This window comes from Spodoptera frugiperda, chromosome 1, assembly GCF_023101765.2.
Source record: "Spodoptera frugiperda isolate SF20-4 chromosome 1, AGI-APGP_CSIRO_Sfru_2.0, whole genome shotgun sequence".
In the NCBI taxonomy this organism is placed as follows: Eukaryota; Metazoa; Arthropoda; class Insecta; order Lepidoptera; family Noctuidae; genus Spodoptera; species Spodoptera frugiperda.
In genome coordinates, this window is record NC_064212.1 from 11,445,744 (window position 1) to 11,469,150 (window position 23,407).

At 36.1% G+C, this 23,407-nt stretch overlaps 1 protein-coding gene across 3 annotated transcripts; it reads left to right on the forward strand.

Moving 5' to 3' along the window:
* Nucleotides 1-23: 23 nt before the first annotated feature.
* On the forward strand, nucleotides 24-21,483 carry LOC118273619 (glycerol-3-phosphate dehydrogenase, mitochondrial). 3 transcript variants are annotated; one of them, XM_050697214.1, is made up of 16 exons: nucleotides 24-61; nucleotides 8,128-8,224; nucleotides 8,655-8,823; nucleotides 9,721-9,943; nucleotides 11,675-11,838; nucleotides 12,843-12,976; nucleotides 13,485-13,642; nucleotides 13,946-14,139; nucleotides 14,653-14,847; nucleotides 15,438-15,559; nucleotides 15,956-16,092; nucleotides 16,620-16,773; nucleotides 17,145-17,333; nucleotides 17,693-17,791; nucleotides 20,071-20,219; nucleotides 20,660-21,483. In XM_050697214.1, the coding sequence occupies exons 1-15, from the start codon at nucleotides 39-41 to the stop codon at nucleotides 20,203-20,205; spliced, it is 2,193 nt and encodes a 730-aa protein (XP_050553171.1). In that variant the 5' UTR covers nucleotides 24-38; the 3' UTR covers nucleotides 20,206-20,219; nucleotides 20,660-21,483. The 3 variants fall into 3 exon arrangements, with proteins under 3 accessions (XP_050553171.1, XP_050553163.1, XP_050553182.1); XM_050697206.1 differs by lacking the exon at nucleotides 17,693-17,791 and adding an exon at nucleotides 18,195-18,293; XM_050697225.1 differs by lacking the exons at nucleotides 24-61; nucleotides 17,693-17,791 and adding exons at nucleotides 589-878; nucleotides 18,195-18,293.
* Nucleotides 21,484-23,407: the final 1,924 nt, after the last annotated feature.

Here is a 23,407-nt window from a genome sequence, read left to right on the forward strand (position 1 = left end):
TTTAGCTCATTTAATTGTTATTTCAGGACAAGCCATGGATGACCCCATGTCATGTCATCAGGTAAGTAATCATTGGTGTCTGAAATAGAAGTAGTGTAATATTATAATATTCTTTGGCACTAGTAGAGTAGTGGTAGTAATGTATGTAGAACTCGTTCTGTAGTGTCATGGGTAGTTAGTAGATGTCGCTGCTGTTTTAAATAGAGGCACTGCATGCAAAACCCATTGATAAATGCAACAGTAATTAATTAATAGCACTTTTGGTGAATTTAGTTACGAATAAAATCCTAGTGCTTTGCTCACAAATCGCTCTAATGTGAGTACTAGTTAGTTCTGTAATATCGCGACAGATGTCGCTATTTCGTTAAATTCGACCAAAATATGTAGAGCGCTTCCAACTGGGGAATATTCACTAACTATTTTATGTGAACCACATAGAGTTCCTAATGGAACGAATTTTCTCGTAGCGTCCGCACGGTGGGTACTTTTGATTTTGGTGGCATTTTCCTCATTCGGCGTGAAGTTGTGTTGTTGGTGTTCAATGTCAGGAGAACAATGACTCACGCTTGACGGCATGGAGCGAGATCGAATGCGCTACGGTCAGTCAGTAGGTCGGTCGGAACCGCTGGTACGTCGTGGGTGCCATTCACTCACGATTAGCTAATATGTACTAGAATTAAGTAACGCAATAGTGGACATAGTTTTAAAATAAAAAGCTGAATTAAATAGTGATGTGAAACTGAAACAATAAGTGCAATTATCGCTCAAATTTTTATACTTTAATTATACAAATAATTAAAAACGCCTTGCAAACTAAATTCACCTAAAATAGATTACATGTTTTCATCGTAGTTTTCCTTGGACTTAAATTATTTAAGGTAAGCCGCAAGTATTATGACATAAACCAGGTATTTTCCTGTACGAATTTTATATTATGGATGTATAGGAAAATTAATAATATTTATTGTAGTAGTGCAGAAGCTGCGTTGAATGAAAATAGTATTTATTTTAAATCCTTTGTCGGAGGGAGTAAAGCTTTTGGCAGGGTGGATCAATATTTTAATTCAGCGTCGTCAGTTGTGTTGTAAATCAATAGTCTGCTTGCAAAGATTGGAGGCACAGTTTGAGTAAAACCGGCAGTGTTATGACATCATCGGAGTGACCTGAACCAAGGACTCCCTGATTATGTACCTACCTACCTACATATCTATAAATGTACACTTTGTTTATATTTTTAATAGCTGTTCCTATTGTCAGTCTACTCTAATTACATCCGCGTACGTCTCAATTTTTTACGAATAATTTTAACGCACATACGACCTTTGGTTTATTTTCTCATACCATATTATGTGGTAGGTAGTTAACTACGGTGCGGTATAATACATAGTTTTTAATTAGATGCTAGACTGAACAACAGCAACGGTGCTAAATTTAGTACGCTATTATATTAAAATCAGTAGGTTACGGTCGCTGCGTTACTTAGATTTTGTTTAACAATGAAATAATGGAGGGATGTGTGCAGTTTATTTAAAACACTGCATGTTCTCAGTGAGTGTAGAGTCACCTGACTTCACGTGTTAAACTATTAAACTATACGACAACGATTATTTCACAAGACGATGCTATTTTAGTTCTGGCTTGAGAATCAACGCATGGCATACATGCCGCACTACAGTGTGCACACAGTGCAAAATACAGTAACACACTTCGTAACCGACCTTGAAATGCCGGTCGAATGTTGCAAAAGTCGTGGGGTTTGCGGTCATTGACCTCGCTGTCAGCTGGAATTTTCGCTTCCCTATTTATTGGCGTAGAGCAGGTGCTACGTTAGCCTCGTCTCGTACATCAACTACATCATACAGACGACGTATTTTACAGTTCTCACGCTGTTACGTGATTGAGCCAGTCTGCGTACAACGTGAAACTGATTCTCGTCGCGCTGACTCAAATAAAATTGGAACTGAATTCGACGTGTATCGTACCCTTGCCAACATTTTAACCACACTGTCTCTTTGAGTTGTAATTATTGGTGAAAAAAGGAGTTGAGAACTTTTAAGTACTTTGGAGACGATAAACAGATGTTGATAGTTTAATAAGAGTAACATGGCATAATGCTGTCTATGTAATAATTAAATGTAGGTATTAGCAAACAAATGCTTCAGCATATTCAGATTCATTCTATATTTGAAAATTAGGCTTTGTGGTTAGGATAGGAATATAGAAACATCAGCAGCAATCAGCAGATTTGCATTATAAATCTTTGTACCTATTAAATGTTTTTTAGTAGGTATCATAAAAAATTCTGCTTGAAACGTCTTTCATGTTTGTAGCTTGCGTACTTATTTACCATTGCGTAGAACTTGTATGTCTATGTGACTAACAACTATCGGTTATTCTAATTATATTTTCCTCGAGAAACAATCGGCGTGAAGTTTCTATTATTCTAATGTATTTTCTTTTCAATGTACTAGATAAGAACCGTTGCGTAACAATCTAGCGGTGACCCGATGAAATTCTTATATAACATTTTCATTTTCACTAGGTAATTTTCTTAGACTATTGTGAGCCAAATCACCTAATTTATAGGTGCTTATTTAGAATTGCTTGCTCAAGTCTGTGGAACACGAGAAAGAATTATCAACAATGAAAACTTGACTCTTTAATAGTAGCATAGCAGCTAGGCTATTCTGTAACTATCAATTCGAACTTCCGAAGTGAGCTCCATTGCATTCTCGCCCGTCATTGGCTGAGCCCGAGATTATTCTCACAACCAAAGACATTGCGGACCACGATCGAGTTCACTTCGATCTTTCGAATTGCAAATTAGTCAGTCCCCTAATGAAGCTATTTGCTCGTTCCAAAGTGTAGATTCCTATGGAGAAGAACGAGCAATAAACTCCATAGGTTACTCTTTTCAATCAGATTCACAATACAATTCTTGGTTACATTGTTGCAGAATGGAAAATTATTTCAGAAATAAAACCTTTTACTATGAGACAGTCAAAGACAAACCAATGAATAATATGAAAGGGATCAATGTAGAAAAAAATCTAAGAGCAGTTCATCATTCGTTTACGATTTGCGATGAACATCAATGACATAATGAATAGTTGAGCCAATCAGATTTGCCAGTAAATTTTATTAGATAGGTACTCTCTCTCATTCAGCTCTATTGTTTCTAGTTTCACACGTTTAGTACGAACGTTACATAAACAAGCGACTGAGATAAACTGATAAGCACACACGTGTTTGACCTTGCTAAGCGTTATCATTCAGTGCAACCTGCAACACAGATACAGGAAGATATTAGCGTTTTAATTAAGAGCTGCTAATATCAGAACGTCGCCGCTAATATTAATATAGTACTTATAGAATGTGGTTTTGATTTGTTGTTTGTATGCCAACCACCTGAGATTAACGAACGGAACAAAATTTATGGTGACAGCGAAGATTCATTTCATAGATTGATTCACTGGGTCTGTGATTGTAATACTCGTTAAGTAACTATTTAAATCACTTAAGCTTCTTAAAATTGTTGAGGCCATGGTTAAAGCTGTATCTTTCCTCTATCTGTTGCGCACTATTATAATTATATGTAATTACCTATTTACTTACGAGGATAATATTGCATTAGTTGTACCTGTACCTGTAATAATTTTCATAATATAACCAGGAAAGTACCTAACATTATGTCAATCTCGTAAATTATTAACAGGTACCTATGAATTGCAATTTACAAATTTACAAAATTTCCGATAATAATCGCGATTGGTATGTGATAGAATACGCAAGACTTATTTATAGCAGCAGTTATCAAAACATTATCAAAATTAAATTTTGTGTTGTAAAATCGCATGTCACCGTGCCATTTATTTATTTAAAACTGTTCTATTATTAATTTATCTAATTGCTTACACAATCAATATAGCCTTAATTAAATACTTCGCGTGCAAACAGTTCATAGTAGACCTAATAGGTACCTTACCTAGTACTAAAAAGTGTTATACTTTACCTATACGGTAAATAGATTGAGAAATTTATCACATAATGAGACAAGTTTATGGACGATAAACAGACGTTAGACATAGTTAAAAATATACACTTTATTTTAACATCTCACTTGATGAGTTGACAGAAACCTTGAGTTAAAATTACACGCGAGAGTTGAAGAGCAAAATTATAAGGAAGCTAACCAGTTTTTTCAAAGTAATCGATATATTTCTGAACATTTTTACCAGCTTCTTTGAACTGTCTAAAGCGTTTGACTGGGAGCAGATGGTATTTCGCGAGGCATGTTTATTTTATCGGAAGAAATGGAATTGTTTAAAGTACTTTAGAGATGTTAGATACATTTTGACGATAAAATAATGAGTTATGGTCAATATTCGTTACAAATGTGCTAATACAGTAAGGAGTTCCACAGGGATCTATCTTAGGCCCTTCTTAATGATATTTAAGTAGGGTACTTAAATTATACTATCGTTATTAACATAATTATTTTACTTAATTGCTTTAGTTTGGTTTACCTTTTTTAAATTTAATTTGATTTGGTAATGAAACGGTTACATATAATTAATTTTTATATCTTTGAATTATTATTCCAAGTTTGAAAATGGACCACATCCTGTCATTACATTAATTGTAAATCGTAATACAGTAGGTACATTACATACGGAAATATGTTGTTACTTTTAAACAAGATTATTTCATTGATATTCTTTAAGTCTGATTTCTGTCGGAAATAATTGTCTGACCTTGACCGCTCTGTTATCTGTCTTGCGTAAAGTCTGGGTGGAATTATGTGGTTTGTTCCTGCTTTTGTCACTATAAAAAGCAAGTGATAAGCGCGTAAGTGTATCTCTGAAGTTACTAAGTTTGATTGTTACGTGCAGTGTCACACTATACGGCAAAAGTTTAGCTAATTAGGAATAACTTGTAGTAGGCAGTATCACGAAGTTTGTACGTGTAGGTACTACACGATAAGAATACAAATAGGTATTTCTCAGAAGAAGGATAATGTCATTTGTTCAACTGTTTATTTTCCTTAAAGGCCCAGACTTTCTTCCTTGTCTTTAAATTATCCTTTTATCCGTCATCCAATGAGCATCAACACATGTCAATGAATCAGTATAAAAACAAATGAATCATGGATTGGAACTGCGGACTGAAGAGTTTAACAGCTTAAGTATAACACGGTTAACAGTCGTTGCTAGGTACATTTAAAAGTCACAAATTGAAAATCATTTATAACATAGCTAATATGTTAATTTATAGATGGTGTTTATTCGAATGTATAGAACCAGTAAATCATTGTTCACTCTAACAGTTTCATATGTGCTCGACACTGACGCGTCTACTTGCTTACCTCTTAGGACAAGGCCACAATTAACATTCAGGCTTCGCGCCCGTACCCATTCAATACCAAGTTGCGTACCTATACGATAGAGATAAACAAAATTAGTACAATATAATAGAAAATACTTCGTTGTCGGTACACCATGGAATGTTTGAAAAGAAAACTTTGCCAGCGTCAGGCGATGCGTATCACTGTCATGCCTTTGTTGACTTTAATAAGGTTGAGTGCTTCCGTAGCTGCTGGATCGTTAGGTATCGTATATCGATAGAAAATAAAGTAATAAGTTTGATATAGTTTTATTATATTAGGTCTTTACCTTTCCGACCAAAGGAAATCCTTCCTTTACTGGCTGTTTCTTCTCTCATCTGTAGATGCAAATATTTTATGGACGTCTGCTGTTAGATAAATATGTAGTCCGCTTGTATGTATTCAAACGTATAACGACTGCAATCCTAGAACAGGAAATTAATCCTTTATTCACCGTATAACTATACACAACTGTAGATAATGCAGGTAGAGGATGTACTGTGAGCGACATAAGATATATCTAGGTCTGCGTAAAATATCTGGGTTAATGTGTGTATAACACTAGATTTTACTACTCCAATTAGGGAGGATTATTTAACGTATCTTCTATATGAAATATGTAGGTTAAGCTAATAAAATATTAACCGAACGTGGTGAATTTATAGGCCCTAAGATTCCAATGTTTGTACAAAAAATTGGTATTAAAATGAGCATTCCCGCTTCGTCGTCGTCGCTCTGGACTCGTTATTAGAGAAGTGATAAAGCCCTCAGTTACATAATAATATTGTCTCTAGTTAGTCGAGACGATGTTTATCATTCTTCAAGCCTTCCAAGGTTAGACAGCACGCAGACGTTACTCTAACGTCAGTTTGCACACGAGAATTTGTGTTTGCACACCGTGTTGCTACCTAATCCATTTTGCCATGTGTGTATAGGACATGGCAATGTCGTCAATCCAGTCTTCTACAGGTTTATTACGTATAGACGACGGTATTATCAGATAAGCTTTGTGTATCACCTACCCATCGGCATTATCACGGCATGGCATTAAGGGTCATGCACAAACGCCGCGCCTTCCATGCGTGATCGCTACGTGATAGATTATTAATTTATTATTATCTTTATATCGTCTAACGTGTGCTTTAGTCTCGTAGGCTTAATCTGTCTGTCAGTCAGTTGCTGCGGAAATGGATAATTAGGAGTTTATTGCGACATCTTATCGTCTTAAGCTAGAAATTTCTTTGATTTAATTTATAGGATTTTCATGACATTTATAGTTCATTACAATTTACTGAATACTGAAACAACTGACAACTAAAAAATTACGATTTTCATATAAATCACACATATTTGATTTAGTCTCACGGTACCCTTTGCGCCTGATTGATGGTCTTTCGCATTCTCCTTTTCTTTGCCATCAGTTTATAGACACGATTTAACTGACTCATATTTAACCAAATCAAACTAGTATTTCTAGGTACTATAGAATTCTGTTACTAAGTGCTAAGTTGCTATGATGTCATAACCAGTTATTACCTAGACCTACACCTATATTATAAGTATTACGAGTATGACGATGCGAAATTGAGTGTGGCTGATGACGAGTAGTATAAAAATTATGAAATAAGAAAAAAGTCTACAACCGTTTGACGTAAAAGATAACGATTTGAGCAAATCATCTTCCGTGAGTAGGTGACGATAAGCGATGAGTAAGTCAGTGCATAAATACGAAATTATTGATACGGTCAATAGTTGCGTACCTAATTAGGTGCCTATTTTTAATTATTTATCGTTATCATATGATGAAATTCTTGTATTGTAGTCGGCAATAGGAAGCAACAAACAATATTTTTTAATTAGTAAGGTATTTCATTGATAATGTATTCAGTTATGGTTAGATTCCGTAAAATTAATATTTTCTTTGAGTTTATCTTTTCCATAAGTTATATGCACAACAAAGTTTTTTTTTAATTCTACTTATATTTGTTCTCCACGTACTCTTGGTCCGTGCCCTTTTTTATTACAATAAATGTAATCCCAACGCACAACGAAGTTAAAGCCATTCAAGTGGTCCATGTTCATTAAAATATGATGGCTATAGAACAATATTTCTGCTTCATCTAAGATGTCGGATACTCGTCTCGAATGATGCATCATACATTTGACGTTGCAGACATAATTTGTACTGAATTACTTGCATACATTATTTTTAATTCAGTTATTTCAATAATTATATACCTTGAAATAGACTGTAGGAAAATGATGATAACATTTTAATATATGTCTAGCGTGTTTGAATGAACAACTATGATAGAAGGTCATGTTAATTGCTATCAAATGACGGTGTTATATAAACACTTGCTATTGTCATCTTCATTGAGACACATGCACCTTTGTGAGCAATAGAGCATTGAGCATATTTCACTGAAGTTGATTGAGTAATTTTCTTAATAGATTGAACCTTAGATAAAAATGTCTTGAGATGGGAGATCATTCTATAAACGACTAGCAAACCCGGCGAACTAGGTTTCGCCACCAATAATTCCCTCCCTGTATTCCTACTTTTCTCTTAAATTTTTCCTAAATTTTCGAACCTTTCGAACGAATGCAAAACCGTGGAAATCGGTTGGTGCGTTCTGGAGCTATAGCGTCAGAAAGGAAAACCTCACTTATTTTTATATAAACGATAAAAAGACTTCTTCTTTATTTTCTTCATAATTTTAAGTATCCTCTTTTCCTTTCAGAATAATGTCTCGCAGAAGATTGTTGATTGGCGGCGCGGCGGGCGTCGCGGGCGCAGCTCTCACAGCCTGGGCGGTAGCGGCGGATGATTCACCGGCGGTACGTAGCGCGCGTGAGGAAACCCTGCATTATCTGGGGGACCCGATAACACCGCTTTTCCTTTGCCCCTTTTAATATAAACTGTAGCAGTACTGCGCACAAATTCGGTGTTTTATCTTATCTCAATACACGATGGAGCTATTTTCGTAGGCTTAGATTACATTTTCGTTGTTGAAATGAGGAAGTCATTGTAGGTACAGACCTAATATTAACAAAGAGTAGCTAGTAATTAGGTTAGTACTATAGTAGGTACTTCTGAACATAAATTGATGTATTTTTCTGGACACAGTCTTTTCACATGATATCGTTTGCCCCTGATTTTTATCAATGAGCCTAATATGTAACATGTAGCATTTTAATGCTTTTAGGACCAATTACCAAATCAGAAGATTTGGAACTTACGAGTAATTTAGCATCTTCTAATCCACAGCAATGGTACAAAGCGAAAACAGTGTCAGCAAAGACGGAGCGCAAGAAGCGACCTCTACCGACTCGCGACCATCAAGTCGCCTCCTTACAAGCTGGACATACCTTCGACATCCTCATCATTGGAGGAGGTGCCACCGGTGTGGGGTGTGCTCTAGATGCCTGTACTAGAGGTACGTATTACGCAAAGTCAATTAATATACCTACATCTAATAAAAAAACTGACAAATACGCCCGGCCTTGCCATTTCCCGGCTTCGCAATCTCTAGCAAGCTAGCAAACGCTTCGATTACCGTAAGTTTTGCATATCGAAGACATTCAAATGTTTAATTCTACCTCATAGGTATGTAACAATGATTGGATTGACTTAGCAACAATACAATAACACAACGCTAATCGTCACAGCATTGTTATCAAAATCTTGACCGAGACATGCACTCATTGTCACCGTCCATACGTTTGTCATCCTTCATGCCACAGGCATTTACGACATCCTTAGTCCTTATCAAATTGTAGCGTTTCTAATGATAATGATCACGAACGCGTTGGGTGTGTCTGATTGCATGCGCGTGAGTTGGCAACGTGGTTATAAGACAGTAAAATACTATTTGTAGTACTCTTAAGTCGGGGATTTTTCAATGCTGTTATGTAATAGATTGTTTTTAATCGTTGTAATAGGTATCTATTTATGAGTGGACAGAGATAACTAATTAATTAATTAAGATTCCACAGCAGAATATGCATATTCCCACATATCTTATATGTGGTATGACTTGATGAATGCATAAATTGTTTATTTTTTTGAGCACTGTATGGCAAGAATGAAATACAAAAATGTATTATTGCATATTATGATAAATGTGCCTGCACAACGCAGGTTCAGATGCTCAATCCCGATTACGATAAAGTCATAATTGATTTTAAGATTCTTCACAATAGATTCACAACTGAACATTAGCAATGGTGTACTTACCTACTAACCTTTTACAATAGAAAACGTATCCATTCAAAATATCAGCCTGATTATTACAATACCCCTTTCACACATCCATATCATATTTCCTTTACAGGGCTTCGCACAGCGTTAGTCGAGGCCGATGACTTCGCCAGTGGAACCTCAAGTCGTAGTACAAAGCTCATCCACGGAGGAGTGCGGTACCTTCAGAAGGCCATCATGCAGCTGGACTACGACCAGTACAAGATGGTGAAGGAAGCGCTGCACGAACGAGCCAACATGTTGGAAGTAGCACCACATCTGACCAGACCGCTGCCTATATTGCTGCCTGTTTATAAGTGAGTTTGTGTTATTTGCTTACCATCAGGTAATCATTTTTACCCGACTGTGCCAGAAGGAGGGTTATGGGTTTTCGAGAGTATGTATGTATTTTATAATAACTATTGTGAGACATACTAAATTAACTAAAAATCACGGTTTACTCACGTAAATAAAAGAAAAGCTCTACGAATAGAAAAGAGTGTCTTTTGACTCGAAACTATCGAGTCAAAAGGCACTCTTCATCATGAGCAGCGTGCAATCAGTTGATCCGTCTGCTCGTTTGTGAACTATATCACGCCCTCGAATCTGAAAACTCCCGAAAGCATGATTAAAGACAAGCAGAGTTGGACCATCGATTTAAAATATGTATGATCCTGAGAGGTATATTTATTGCCATAGGTTATAAGATCAAGTATCATAAAATAATGATTGTAAACAACGTACTAGCAGCATTTGATATTTTTACCGTCTTATAACTCGACATTTAAAGATGAAACGTATAAAAATATTTTAGTTTACAACTTTCCTCAATAAATAACGTATCGAGTGCAGCACAGAAAAACCAATCTGTTTTTAAATAGATCTGGTTTTACCTACATTCAATCACGATTTAGTAAGTAAACAGTCGCTTTACCTGCTCCGTCTTATTTCATACCATCCGATAGAAAGACGTGAAACACTTTATCAGGCAATTATAGCATCTATAGTCTCATGTTATTTAAAACTAATTTCCTGCGTATCTATGACTTTGTAAAATTCTTAATTACCTATGACCCGACCCTATTTGAATAAAGAGATAAAGGGTATCCCATGTAGGGCAGATGCCTGATCCGGAGCTGCGGACTACCTAGCTGGTTTACCGGGGCTCCGGCTCGAAAAACAGGAGTAGAAACGGGGTAGTTTTTAGTCAGTAAGAGTCTGACACTCCCTCTCACCGCGCCCAAGGCGGGAGAAGTCATAGGATGATTTTCACCCCTCAAAAAATAAATAAATAAAGGATTTTTCAATCCGGCCTTATCCGGCTCAATAATTTCGACGCAAATTGAATGCAAACAATAAACATTTTCACGTTTGTAATATTAATAGATTTATAGACATAGAGTAATGACCCAAATGAACCATTGATTAGTTCAAGAACTTGGCACTGTGCTGTGCATTATTATAAACTCACCTTTGACTTGTGTTTTCTATGCTACTTTGTTATTAAGACATTTTGGCACAGATTTGGTATCTGTTTATCGATGTAGGAGCTAAAATACCTGCAATGATTTGTGTATGGGATGCTTTCTCATACAATGTATGCTGTTTATTTATTTGTCGGGAGTTACAAATTAATCACCTGTCGATGAAAGAGGATTATAAGGAATTTCTCTTTATATTGATTGATTTTATCTAACTTGATAAAATACTTAGCAGTATCTGTGTTTATTTTTGTACCACAGTCACGTTCATTTGGGTAAAAATGCATAATATTTTACATACTTTCTCTCTTAAAGTTAAAATTATACTTATTTAAAAATAATCTCCTGTTATTTTAGCTTGTAGATTGCATACAAAATTATTTTTAATAGTTAGACCTTACATTAACCGATAAGCATTAATGAAAATACTGATGACTGTTGACGAAGCCAAAAAGGTATGTAAGATAGTCTCTGCCTATCCATATGGGAGATAAGCGTGAGGTTATTTACATTATCATAAGTCTTTAGAAATTGCCAATACCTCAAGCATCCATTTCTATTTCTCAGATGGTGGCAAGTCCCCTACTACTGGTTCGGTATCAAGATGTACGATGTGGTGGCCGGTGACAGAAACGTGAAGAGTTCGTACTACTTGTCTAAGAAGAACACTCTCGAATTGTTCCCCATGTTGAAATCCGACAACCTGTGCGGTGGCATCGTGTATTATGATGGTGAGTGACTTGTTACCGTAGTAGGGGGTATTTTATTTAGGGCTTTTATATTGGTAGAGGTGTCAATGGTCTAATGGACTTACTTGCTAATGTAAAGTATCTATTTCGTCCAATCAACTTTTTACAGCTAAGCTAATTGGGCCGATTACCGCCATTAGCAGTCTAGCACCAACAAGCTTGCACATTTATTGATTTTAGTTAACAATCTTCATAATGTGTCATTCTGGTTAGTGTTTGCATCAAAACTTACAATGTTAATATGTACTGTCTATGGGGTGCTACAATAAATTTTATGTCTACGGTTCTGTGTACCTGTAGTGTTAATTTTATTTCTATTTACAGAGTAAATAAGTACATATAAGTAAAAAGTTTAACTCAGTAAAACCTTTTCGGTATTTAGGTTTTATTCAGTAAAACCTTTACATAACTTGTCGCTATGCACCCTTACCCCTATTATAACTCCATATAAAATTATCTACATAAATTACATAAGACACAGAAGTCATCAACTCACAACAGTAAATGTTTTGATAAACAATCTCGTTGCTCTGTAAATAAGGAAGTTATATATCTGAGTTATAAGTACTTTGTTGTTGACTTATCGCGTCTAAGATTATAATCGAGATAAACTAACTAGCTTCAAATCTAATGTAAATAGACTTAATGTCTTATGTATCTGTAGTGGAAATGTTGAGTGATAGAGATGCGTCAAGCTTATAATAGTTTACCGATCTCTAAGTAGTTTTGCTCCGCGTCTTCAGATGCGTTTATTCCACTTAGATCTCTTGCTGTGTTATGCAGTGTTGGCTACCATATAATGTTCTTTAAAGATATCTAGATTGTTTCGATAAAAATAAGTCCTACCTAAAATGAAGTACATACTTACAAATCAAAAAATGCTACTATTCAGCTTTATTATATACGAAACCTATCTCAGCTATCATTGTTTTATTTATGAGAGATTTAAAACAAAATCCGTTGCTAAAAATAATTTGTCGTAACAGGCCAACAGGACGACGCGCGAATGAACCTAGCGATAGCACTGACGGCGGCCCGCCACGGCGCCACCATCGCCAACCACGTCAGCTGTACCAAGCTGTACAAGACCAATGGCAAGCTCAGTGGGGCTCGACTAAAGGTAAATGCATTGAATGATATACTGTAATTATAAGCCAAATTAAAAGTATCCATAACAGACGAGCATGCATGATAACACTGATGACTGTTGTTGAAGCGAAAGAGTTATGTAAGATTCCTAACACCCACCCCCAAGGGAGACAGGCGTGAGGTTATGTATGTACTTACAAGCCACGCTTCAGCAACAATGAGTCGTTTCGAAAGGATTGATATAACGACTTCATAGAAAACCAGGATAAAACATTTTTTGTATCGTGGTACACCTTGTGAGGTTAACGGACACCCAATCGTCCCCCTTACTGTCATCTTATCCCTAAATCTAAAAATCCTGAAAGGGTTAACACTTGAACTCTTCTAGCATAGCAGGTATTCATTGGTGGTGACGATTGCTCATATGATCCGTCTGCTTGTATTCCATTAAAAATATAGTTGTTCCTACGCTAACATTTGAACATTATTATTTTATTATACAACATATATTCAAATAATAACTCAATTCTAAACCCCAGGATGAGCTGACCGGCAAAGAATGGGACGTGAAAGCGAAGTGCATCATCAACGCGACGGGTCCGTTCACAGACAGCATCCGCAAGATGGACGACTCCAGTGTGAAGAACATCTGCTGCCCCTCGTCTGGCGTGCATATCGTGTTGCCTGGATACTACAGGTAAATACAATGAGGTTTTATTCCAATCATGGCGAAGCAAACTTAAAGAAGGGTTGTGATAACATTATAATATGGCGTATAATATATGGGATTTAGAACGAAAGATAGGAATTAAATCCTACTTTTCATTCATTATATGAAATGTTTAAATCAACCGGTAATTGCATTCCCCAGTAGGTTTTCTGATTTTCGTATTGTTTATTCAAAAGTGAAAGACTAAACGTTAACTGGTCTAAATCGGAAGAAATAATATTATAATTCTTGCAAATTCAACCTTATTTAATAATATATTCATCCCTCTAGCCCAGAGCACATGGGTCTCCTGGACCCGGCCACATCGGACGGGCGTGTGATCTTCTTCCTCCCGTGGCTGAAGGGCACCATCGCGGGCACCACAGACCTGCCCTGCAACGTCACACACAACCCCAAGCCCACTGAAGACGAGATCCTCTTCATCCTCACTGAAGTCAAGAACTATCTCAACCCTGATGTTGAAGGTTTGTTTGAAATAAAACGTATAAAGATACATGTAACATCTTTGTTTATTCGATTTTTAACTTTATTATATTGATTTAAAGTCGAAAGTTCTTTAAAAATTGTCAGATTAGAGTAGGATGACCAGCTGGTCACTTCACTTGCGCTGATTTAGAATCTCATTACTTACTCTAGCTGGGATATGGCCAGGAGAAAGTTTTGCTTAAAATTACCTTTGCATAAGTACTAAATAAAGCACTGTGACGCTTTTACAAAAATAAATAAACTTTACAGACCATTAAGTCTTTGACTGCAAATAGAAAATTGTTGAAGGAAAATCCTCTGCTAACACCGGTGACCACCACGGTGTTCAATGTGTTAAATGAGTGCGCTCAATATACATATTAATATAAATACTGTTATTGTGATAGACACTTCAAATTGTTCCTTGTCTAGTAATTAGGTTCATGTTTAGAGGTGGACGTCCAGTGGCTGATATGATATGATGATGTATAATTCTCTGTGTACTCCCCCAGTCCGTCGCGGCGACGTGCTGTCGGCGTGGTCGGGTATCCGTCCGCTGGTGTCGGACCCGAACAAGCCGGACACGCAGTCGCTGGCGCGGAACCACATCGTGCACGTGTCGCCCGCCGGCCTCGTCACCATCGCCGGCGGCAAGTGGACCACCTACCGCGCCATGGCCGCCGAGACCATCGACGCCGCCATCGAGAGTAATTATCATTCTTCATTTTTTATGTATTACCCAAACAACAACGTCACGCCTTTTATCCCCGTAGGAAAAGATGCACTTTACAGCATGTGATGCTACTATAAAATGTACACTCACTATTCCTCATTTGTGTTATAAGTCCCATGTAATAGGGAGTGAGCCTATTGCCATATACTCCGTGCTACTCGAAAAACCGAAAAAAGCCCAGTTCCTCGTAATTTATATGCTATGCTTCGAATTTGTGTGTAAAATCTTGTTTTATACGGTTAAAATCACTATAAAATTTATCTTACCCAAAGCTCGATTGAGAGAAAATGTTCTTAACAATATGGACATGCATTTTTATTCAAAATATTCTCTTTAAAGTTATTCTTGAATGATTTAGCTATAAAGACATAAATGTTCTAAAATAAAGTACTTTTAAAACCGCAGTTGAAATTGAACTTTAATGTACACATTTTATTACATACTCTGTAGAGTTATTTCTGTAATTATGTAAAATACATGCTAACTTAGTTTAATAAGACATAGAACTGCCTTCTTTTTAAATTCTCTTGTAATATATCTGTATTAAAATTTAAACCATTTCAGGCGCGAACCTGAAGCCTCTGTACAAGGAGTGCCAGACGGACGGGTTCCTAATAGAGGGCGCGCACGGCTGGACGCCCACCATGTACATTAGATTAGTGCAAGATTTCGGATTGGAGATGGAAGTAAGTTATTGTTTTGTACCCTTAGTACGAATTTGTTTTATGTTTAAAGTAAGCGAAACAAGAGCACGTTCGGCGCTATGAAGCCGCTATGGCCGGCTCGAATAAACCAACCAGTAATGCAAACTCATACTATGGGTATTGATTTATAAAATTACTGTTACGGTATCTAATAAGGTACTTTGTAGTTTGGCGATTTTGACACTTATTGCAACTTAATCTAGGGCAAATTGCAGTGTTCTAGCAGGCGATAATCAATCTTTTTGGTGTTCAGTGCAACAATCTCATTGCTAATGTCTATTCTTCTCTATTCTTACATTATGTAATCGTCGACTGCCACCAATTTCATGTAATTTGATATTAGAATCTTAATGTAATGTCTTAACAAATATATTCCAGGTAGCACAACACTTAGCCAAGTCGTACGGTGACCGTGCGTTCGCAGTCGCCAAGATGGCGGCCATGACTGGCAAGAGGTGGCCTATCATCGGCAAGAAGGTCCACCCTGAGTTCCCTTACATTGACGCTGAGATTAGGTAAGTGCTTATATTACCTATTAGAATAAGTCTTTGTTGCTACATCGTCATTTTTTAGTATTGAATCGTAGGTACTATTCAAATCTTATGCTTAGGGCCAAGAAATATAGTTGGTAATACATTGCGTACTATAAGCATAGTTAGCAGAACTAAATTGGTGACACTACTATAGCTATTAATAGACAGTTGATCACGCACGAGATCCATTGCGGAACTGTGTAGGTACTTAGCTACCCTATCCGATTTCACTCATGAATCTCTGTGAGGCCTTAGTATGAGTTTGTTTTACATTACATGTTTTACATAACGAGATCGAAACGAGAGCGCGTTCGGCACTCTGATTGGTTGGTTCATTCGCGCCGGCCAATCAGGGCGCCAAACGCGCTCTCGTTTCGTTTTTGTTTTAGTGAAAATTTTTACTTGTTTATTCTAAAAAAAAAGCACTCATGTATATCTTCGTACTGCGGAAATTATTGAAGTTATTTCAGTGTATAAGACATGAATGTATATAAAACAATCCCCCTCAGATACGGTTGCCGCGAGTACGCGCGTACGGCGGTGGACATGATCGCGCGGCGGCTGCGGCTGGCCTTCCTCAACGTGCAGGCCGCCGCCGAGGCGTTGCCCACCATCGTCGACATCATGGCCGAGGAACTCAACTGGAGCGACGCTGAGAAGAAGGTTTGTAAATATTTTACCTGTTGAACAAATATGACCCTTATAACTGAGGAAGAGGCTTTTATTTATCTGTTGAATATTTATGATTCATATTAATTTAGCATATATGTATATTTATCCGATTTTAAGAAGGGGGACCAGTTTAAGTTTCCTATGCTGCCTTACTGCTAGATAAGCGTCCTAGTTTTTTCCACAGGCAGTTCTATGCACCTGCACACGATACTAAAATTGGCGTTTATAAATATTTTCTATATAAGGCATCTACTATACAGACCCTATGACAAAAAATTTCGTTCTATACTGAAGATAACATAACATTATCCTCTACCCGATGTCATATTAATAATTATTAACTTCATAAATAAAATTTCCAGAAACAAATCAAAGACGCGAGCGACTTCCTAGCCAACGAGATGGGACAGATGGTGAACCGCGCCAGTCGCGACAAGATCCCGATCAACCTCAGCAAGGACGAGATCCAGACCTACATCAAACGGTTCCAGATCATCGACGCAGACAGGAAAGGTTTCGTCTCCATCAACGACATTAGGAGGAGTCTTAAGGTACAGAATGTTATAGGTGATATCCCCCAAAGGGGGAATGGTTTATTTACCTACAGATTCTTTTTACAGGTGTTAAGCAAGTTATGTTATTGTTCTCATTGTAATGTGAGGTGAACTTATTGTCAATCGAGTACAAAACTTAGACTTAAAAGTTAAGTCTATAACCTGGAATCAATACAGTCAAAATCTTTGTACCTAATATTGTAGAGGTAAATAAGACAGTTACAATGATATTGGGTTCAATTCCCTAACAATATCGATGAACTTTTATGACGACTAATTCAAAATCTTGAAAGACAGAGGGTTACTTTGGAACACTTTATTTGAAACTTTTCCTAAACATGTAATGCCGATTCTAGAGTATGGGGCTGAAACCTAGCGACGCAGAAATAAGTGCGATATTGTCCGAGATTGACGTCACTTACCACGGCCAGTTGGAATTACAAGACTACCTTCAGGTAGAGAGTACTAAATAACTGGGTAGATGTCGCTGCTGTCGTCCACGTCTCTTGGGTTATAACTCTAGTATCACTTTGGAATTATGCACGTATATATACAGTATTTCTGTCCTAAAAGGCAAATAAAGTGAATGAAATAATTTGACATTGTAGTAAGAGAAAGTTTTTTCACACAGGTGGACTTTTTGTGTATTTTACGTGCATAATTTCACTAAAATTTTCAGTACGTTGCTATGAATCTTTGTTGTATTGCTGAATAAAGTCATTGATTTTAAAACTATAGGTACAATTTTTGAATATCAAAAATTTTGACCATTTCCGATACAAGTATAACAAGGGTTCATACAGCAACGTCTCATCTCGTGTCGCGTCCATGCTTGTTGATGTCGGGTATGGTCCACAGAACTACGGCGAGGAGGTCACCGGCGAACAATTGCACGAAATTCTGAAAGAGATCGACACTAACATGAACGGACAAGTCGAACTCGACGAGTACTTGCAGGTCACTATCGCGTTCATTCTTGTGTATAGTCCGTGCTGGCTATTTTGGTCACTAGTTACGTATTTTGACTCTTAATCTGTGCTCAGTAAGGTCTAAAATATATTTTTGAGTGATATAAGGCGTAGTATTCAATTACTGTTTACTGAGAGTGGTATATCTAAAAGTAACACCCACTTTTCGACAGATATCGTCCCCCATCCCTCATTCTTATTGTGGGCAAGTCTTAATAATTAATACAAAGACATTTCTTCCTAATTTACACTCTATTATGTGTAATTGTGAGTCAAAATATGTTCATTGAGCAGTAACAATAACTCCTGTGTCGGCGGAGTTACTGCTCAGTGAGTGGCCATAAAGTGCGGCCGGGCTTATACCCTTTTTTTTGTTAAAGTGATTTTCCGCTTTGCTCGAAATTTGTGGTGTTTTTTTTTTCTGTTTTGCAAGTGTGAATGGCAGTTTTTATATTTTATTGTTTGTTTCTGGTAATTTTGTGAATGTAATGGTAGGTGAGGAATTTGTAGGATCGATTATTGACTTTTTTTAGTTTCGTGTTGCATTTCTATCTACTTAGTCATCCTACAAAGACTGTAGATATGCTACTTTTACGTAACTATAGTCTTACTGTAGCAACTTAAAATAGTCTTTCCAGAAAACACAATAAGATTGAAAATAATTAATCTTCATGATACCACAAGTAGGTCAGAATAGTTTAGTTTTGTTGGCATCATATCAAATACATTGCGGCCAACTTTCGAACAGGCGCTCAATTTGTCCACTGAAGTATTTTAAGTAAATACCACGCATAATCATGATATTTAGAGGAATACAATTCAAGCTTGGTTAACATTCCTCCATTAGTTTAATATATTATTTAGTAATTAGTACAATGATATTATATTATCTAAGTTTAAAGTCAAAAGAAAATTGACTAAGTATCTTGTAATACTAGTTCCTAATAGTGTACTGTTAAAAGTATCGTGATCGGTCTTAATTAAACAAATATGTTGATAGATTTATTAGGCACAAATCTTTAGTTTAAAAATTATAGCTTTATGCATGCTACACTGTATGGACCTACAATTTAACTGTGCAGTTTTAACTACACAGTCGGGCTGTACAGTTAAATCGTAGATCCATACAGCCTACATTCCTTACGATTTATCTGTGCAGTTTTATCTATTCTTGATTCTATTAACATTGTAATTGTAAGGTGTGTAACTACTATTAGTAACTAAACCTACAGATAGAATTTAGATATAGCCTACTAATTGAGACTGGTTGCTAGTTTATTTTTCTAAACAGTTATTGTTAGGGACCTACTCTTTGCACTTAGCCTTAATTTATGCTTTTTATGTTTCCATTAACATCCTTCATGGTACATGATTTGCTTTTTAATTTTCATTTTGCTTTACTAATTCGTTTTTAATGTATAAGATAAAGGTAAGTGCTATTTTAATTGTTTGAAGATTATGTAATTTCCTTGTGATTTTTATATTATTGCATTCTATTTAAAGATTTTTCTTGTTAACTATCCTTGTTTAATGAGTTATGTTTGTACAGCATCTCTGTCCGATCTAAATTTAATCGTATACAGTTATGCTGTAGAAATTATATTATCATTTCAAACCTATAATTAAAGTTTATCTTTGTTATTTTAAACTACTTACCTAACTTAATCTTCTTTTTGCATTTAATTGGTTTTTATACTAACTGCAAAGCACTACATAGATAATTTTTTATCCTTTCTGGACCTCTAATCTAAGTTTATCACACACAGATGATGTCTGCCATCAAGTCTGGTCACGTGGCGTACTCTCGGTTCGCGCGCATGGCTGAGATGGAGGAGGAGCATCACGAACAGGAGATGTTGAAGAAACAGATCTCTGTCGAGAGGAGTGGCGGTGGCCTGTAGACGTCATGCAGATGGTAAGCCTTAACTTAGATAAAATAAAGCCTATTTTTGAGTAACATTTAGTATTGAAATGTATTATATAAAAGTTGCTTGACTTTTCGCGTGTATCAATTTTTTTTTTCAATTACATATACGGTTTTTGTGCAAATTGTTAAATAGTTCTTAAGCAAGATTATTAGAATTTTGTCTAAAAAAACCTATATTGAGTACTTAAATAATGCTGAGTGTCAAATAAAAATATAGGAATTCTGTAACACAAATCAAGCTAAAGAAGATTTTCGGCAGTTTTCGAAGATATTTCCATTGTTCCCTAAGTACTGTCTTATCTAACTTCTTATTCCAGCTACTTAAGTAGTAAAAGTAGTTAATCATGGCAATAATGAAAATTATATCTTTGCTCTATTGTAATAAGGTTACTATTTATATGAATTCTAATATAATTTTCTCATTTCAGGTACCGAAATAGCAACAAAGTAGGCGCTAAACAAGACAAAAGTATTATTTCTCAAATTAGTACAACATACCTATTTCGATTACAATAAATACGTTTATTGTTAAAAATTCTAACACCAAGCTATCAACTTATGTAAATTAAGCACGTCCAATCAAATATATTTATTATTTAACATTATAGGTGATGTAAGTACAGACAGACAATGATTTTAACATCGTTATGTCATTGTGTCCCACATAAATTGTTACGATATTTCGATTCCTCTCCTAATTTTAAGAGAAATGGATTTGATATGTGATTGTTTAAAATATAAGACGATTATTTATTCATTATTTTGTTATGATACATGTTTTTTAAACAATTCAATTATTATTTATATTATACAAACGGAATGCGACTTTTTTAAATGTAATTTGTTACTATTTTTATTTAATGTTATAATAATGTGTGTTGAGCTCTGGCAAGGTTATGCAGAAATCAGACTTAGTCCATTCAAAATAAGGTTTAAATTTGCTGAAATCAACGAAGTAGTATAGAATACAGAAATTTCAATTTTATTATAAGGCAAATATTTTTCTATGAAATGCTGGAGCTTTCACGAAACGCGTTACAATTGTTATTTTATGTCTGAGCCTCAGTTTCGCAAACAATATTTGCAGGTCAAACCTACGAATAAGGAATCTCCGAAGTGTAGGCCAGACATTAGATATTACACTACACTTAATGCATAACACTGTTCTTTATCGAACGATAGGTACAATTTACAATGTATTTTAAAGTTCTTGATGTGTTTATTGTGCAAATAAATTGATTTTAAATCATAATCTTTTGGTTTTCATTTCACGATAGCCCCTATCCTGTAGTTTAACAAAGTTATAAGTACCTAAACCAAGCATATTTATGTTAATATTGCTTTTATGACAAATATTGAATGTAATAAATAAAATAGAAAATAAACATAATATATTTACTAGTACACCATTTAAGTCACTACCACACAATTTTTTTTAGTGATAGAAATACACATCTTGTCTTTAATGGCAATCGAGTTTCCAATTCAAAATTATACTTTATTACAAAATATTTTTTTTTTCAAAAGCTGCCCCCTATCACTTCTATCACGACAATGCATCACGCAACGTCCGTCAAAGTTTTTACATCTACCCTCCATTTGATACGTGATGTTTTCAAAACAAACCCGAGTCATAGACAAATTGCCGCCAATTGAACGAATGACAACCAAATCATTCACTGATTTAGTTGACGTTCCCTTTGACGTTTTCAATCAACACAATCATCGTGAACTTATTTATCGTTGACATGAATATCCAACGACGTCACGCTGTGATATCGATCCAAAAATCAATATCGGCAATACTTTTATTAGATTCTTGAACATTTTAACTTTTTGGGAGCAGGAAATAAAGTTCAATTTTCGCTGTGTTTTATGAATTTTGGAGTGATATTCGTTGCTTTATATAATGCGCGGTAAAAGTAATGAAGGTTATACAAGGAACAAGTAGTTAGAAATTTGGCGGGAAAAAGTTACACGGCCTCGGGCGCGGCGTAGGGCGGCGGTTACGCCCCCGCGGCCGATGTCGCGGGCGGGCGGTGGGTGGGCGCGTCTCTTCCGTGTTCTTATGAATTTTTAACTTACGGACCAAGGGAAAAATAACAAGGGGTCCCTTTTGGCTTACAATCAACTAGGTACGATTAATTTGAGAGGGACTTAAGGAAATACACTTTTATAAGTGTATGAAATATTGAAAGGGGTAATTTTTTGAAAATTTTTGTTTTTGATATTTATGGATGTTTTTGGTTTTAAGCTGTATACGTTGATTGGGTTGTGATCTTTATTAGTCAATACATAGGTCTTTCATTGACATTTATTAAAATATAGTGTTAATTTCTAATATGCTGGAAAATGGTGTAGAACGGTTCTAAAACAATTTCAGTAGATAACTGGTTGAAAAAATAAAAAATAAGATCAATTACAACAACAGAAGTGCTCCAATGACAACAACAAATATAAAGCCGAAGTTAACGTAAAAAAGGGGATATTAGTAACGTTTACGTGTTGTTAACATAACTATGAATACTCCTTCACTAAGCCAATAGCTTTTAAAATTGTCAAACTGATACTTCCTTATTAAGTCAAGTATGAAAAATATTACACCAGCAATTTTACAGAAATCAAAGCAAATACTCATTGCCGTTCAAAAACACACGCACCGTGATTAATGGGTCCGTGCATTGAACCAGCGTCGAGTGGGTGGGGAGAGACTGTCGCCTACACGCGTTTTTGTGTATGCTCTGCTAAAATTTCTTGCGGCTATACTTCGAAGGAATCACTCAAGTATATGATATGATGTTGATGTGCTAATTACTGAGATGCAGTATACCTTATGAGAGCTAGGGCGTGTCTGGTTACGGGGCGGGTGGCGCGGGCGGTCCGGTCCGCCCACCGTCACTTCCGCTTCCGTGTGCCCATGAACCCTATTATTCTTTGACTGAAACTAAGAGACCTCAAGGTATATAAACTCCTTATAAACATTGAACAGTTATTTCAAAGACACGTGACTACAGCAGTCTTACACAACAGCGGATAACTGTCGTGTCCTACTTCGATACTCGTTTCTACTCCAAGATTTAAAAGTCAGTGGTTATTCTGATTACACTTTGTAATCACCAGTATTGTTGCACCTCACTGTGCAACAGTCATTCACCTACGTGCAAGTTAGGTAATCT